General features: G+C 35.2%; 1 protein-coding gene across 1 annotated transcript in view; it reads left to right on the top strand.

Moving 5' to 3' along the window:
• The window catches only part of LOC106873501 (CTP synthase 2), a 51,109-nt gene that overhangs the window by 7,103 nt on the left and 40,466 nt on the right, over positions 1 to 3,540 (top strand). The window contains exon 2 of the mRNA XM_052975684.1: positions 1,322 to 1,427. Within this exon, the coding sequence (XP_052831644.1) occupies positions 1,322 to 1,427 (106 nt within the window). The remainder of the gene's footprint in view (positions 1 to 1,321; positions 1,428 to 3,540) is intronic.

Genomic DNA, 3,540 nt, shown 5'->3' with positions numbered 1-3,540 from the left:
TTCTTAATCAAATGGAAAACCATTATTTTTGAAGGGGGACTGGTCCCTAGCTACATTTTGGCATGAAAAAAATGAGATTTCGTCATGTAGGAAAAAGTTCTTAATCAAATGGAAAACCATTATTTTTGAAGGGGGACTGGTCCCTAGCTACATTTTGGCATTAAAAAAAAGAGATTTCGTCATGTAGGAAAAAGTTCACTTCCAAAAATTTTGTAGCGAAGTAACCAATCGAGTTTAGATCTGAATAACTTTTTTATTATAAAAGCAAAATTTATCTTAGCTTCATTGATAGAACGCATGAGGAATTTCATAGTTTTGGTTCCATGCAACAAAAATTTGTATCAAAAAAGTTGAGGTAAAATATGAAAAAAAAAAAAGGCATTTAGTATAATTAACTTGTTTGTTTTAAAAACAAACTATATTTTAATTAAGCTTAAATGATAGAGCTCAATTAGAATTTCATGCAATGAAGTTTTAAAAGGGAAAAGTTATGAATGTTTGTTTCTGAAATTTGAGGATTATAATATAGTTCTAAGGGACTTTTAATATGTAACTGACCTCATTGAGGTAAGGAAAAAAATAACAACACTGCTAATTGACATATTAATTAGTATAATAGCATAGCCTGGAAAAATCATGGATTACATGGAAAAATGTGAGCGAGAAAAATATTCTTCTAGAAAAGTACAAGACAAGTTATTACACTTGGAAAAGCGAATTACCACAGTGACTATTTCATTGTATTAATAGGTGTGTGTGTGTATGTATCTATGTATGTAGATGTATCTATGTATGTAGATGTCTGTGTGGTGTGTATATGGAACATGTAAGAAAATATGGTTGTATTTGGTATAGTTGTAAATGTAAACAGGCACAAGCAATAGTGTACCTTGCAGGTGTTACAAGGAAAATACGTGCTAATTAAACCCAGCTGTTGCACACGTGTATATATATATACACACACACTCATAATTTAATGGGTTGGATGATTTGATTGGATCTGATGTCCAAGAACTGGCTTGTGCTTCAGCATTTTGCAGCTAGAGGCCCTTCTTAGTGTCACCAACCATTTTATAGTTTGGACTGGTTGCTTTTTTCTCATTGCCACTTGCACTGTTGAGATTGACATGCATGTTTATTTTTAGAATGGCATTGTTGGATAAGTGAGAGGTCAAATCTGGCTGCTTTGAACATAAAACAGAATATTTGGGTCAGATATGGCTGGTTTAGATACTAAAGACAGTATTACCCTGTGTGTGAAGTTTGCAGGATTCAATGGACTACCAGAAACTTGATTTACCATTTCCCCTTCATTTGATAGAATCTCAACACCATTTGGAGGCTCATTTTTGCCATCAGAATCCTGTTATTTCCACTCAGAAAAACAAAAAAACAAACAAACCCAGTTACCATCTTCTCCGTTCATGGTAAGTTTGAGTTTCATAACTTTGTTTGAGAATGAAGAATGGGTCACTATAGCTGTGCTGCCGGTTTTCTTTAACTTACAAAGTATTTCCTGAAAATCACTTAGAAACACCATTGTCTTGCTCCCAAATGGTAAATAATTCTACTTCAGGTACATGCATGGCAGTGTGGTTTAACATTGGAAATATTTCTCAAAAATACTTTAGAAATGTCAGTTTACTACTAAAAGGTAAATCGTTTTATATAAGGTGCATATATAACTGTGTGGTTTAACCGTTTGCTGTTATTAATTAACCTGGGGTTGAAACTTAAATTAACATATTTTGATTGAAGGTTTTAATTTAACCCTCTTATTACCATACATTGGCTTTGTTTCAATTAATTAACTAACTTTGTCATTAAGCTGGTTCTTGGAACATAACATGGATGGTTTTAATTTAGAATACTTTAAAATGAAGTTTGTGTCATGGAACCAGGGGCTGTTTCAGGTGCTTTGGTATCAAAAGGGTTAAAACAGAAAGCCCGTTCCATAGGGGCAAGGACAATTTTGGGCAGGTTAGTGTCAAAATTGTTGAAGTGCTTCAAAACAAGGATGATTATAACATGTTAAAAGGGTTGACACAGGAAATATTTTTGGGAAACCATTTAAAAACACTGAGCTTACTGCTATAAATCATTTTATAAAAGGAATATGCATTGGTTGGGTAGTTAAGCCCTTTTCTTACTATATTTCCTTTGAAATACAATACCACCTTTGTTTCAATTTGAAATTAACAAAGAATTTAATAAAATTAGTTTGTACTTTGAAAGGGTCATTGTACCATATTTGTGTTTCCTTAATCTTGTGTGATAGCTGGGAAATGAGCATCAATGCTGCAGCAATGGTATCATTTGTTTTAATCTTCTATAGAAATATATCTAGGCATTGGAGGAAGCTATGAAAACAATGCCTAGTTCAAAATGGTGTGAATAAATAAGCATTATATTTGCCAGCGTGAAGGTGTGTGTGGCTTAGTGCTTAGGATATTCGACTCATGAGTTCAATTCCTGGTGAAGCGTTTTGTCCTTGAGCAAGACACTTTATTTCACGTTGCTCCAATCCACTCATCTGGAAAAAATGAGTAGTACTTGTATTTCAAAGGGCCAGCTTTGTCACGCTGAATCTCTCTGAGAACTGCATTAAGGGTATGCATATCTGTGGAGTGTTCAGCCCCTTGCACATTAATTTCATGAGCAAACTGTTCTGTTAATTGGACCACCTGGAACCCCTCATCATTGGAACTGATGGGGTGCCATTTGCCAGAGTAATTTGATTGCTAAAGCGTTAAGGACAAATGCTTCTGGACAAAAATGTAGTCTTGTTTTAGTTGGAACTCTGTGTAATGTTGATGCCAAAGCAGACACAGACAGAACTTGGCACAGTTCTCTGACTAGCCAGCTCCCGTCAGTTCGTCCGGCCCATGCCAGCGAGGGGAAATTGATGACAATGAAAGGCAAGTTACCAGAGCATCAATTAATGTCAGTCAGCTATTTTGTCTCTGTCTTGGTTGTCTGCTCAATTACATATGCTACAGTAAGTTTAATTATTTTAGATCTAGTTTCGGGTTGCTGTGACCTGTATTGTTCACCTGCTTTGAACAATATAAATAATCAACCGACTGGTTTACAAGCTTCATTTATTTTTTTCTTCTCTTTTCACTTATTTGCATAATTTCGTGTTCAGTCTTATTGTATTTGGTCCCTTAGTCAACTGTTCTCTGTGTGTATGTCTGCATGTGTACACACACACAACACACACATTCTTTTACTTGTTTCAGTTGACTGCGGTCATGCTGGAGCACCGCCATGAAGAGTTTTCAATGCAATGTTGAAATCAGTTCAATGTTTTATAACCTGAATCGTCAGTGACTCAACAGGTCACGGGTAGTCTAGTAATTATTAAACTTCATCAGGATTGAATCCAGGGTACGTGCCTGGACTACTGATATGCTGCCATTTACTTCAGATCCCTGTGATGTTGATTGGCTAGGTCACACTCTGAGTTCTATCAAAAGTTTTGGTAAAAAAGTGCCGTCTGCGAATACATACATACATACATATATATATATATATATA

This window comes from Octopus bimaculoides, chromosome 22 (assembly GCF_001194135.2).
Source record: "Octopus bimaculoides isolate UCB-OBI-ISO-001 chromosome 22, ASM119413v2, whole genome shotgun sequence".
In the NCBI taxonomy this organism is placed as follows: domain Eukaryota; kingdom Metazoa; phylum Mollusca; class Cephalopoda; order Octopoda; family Octopodidae; genus Octopus; species Octopus bimaculoides.
This window is presented reverse-complemented; position numbering and strand designations above follow the sequence as displayed.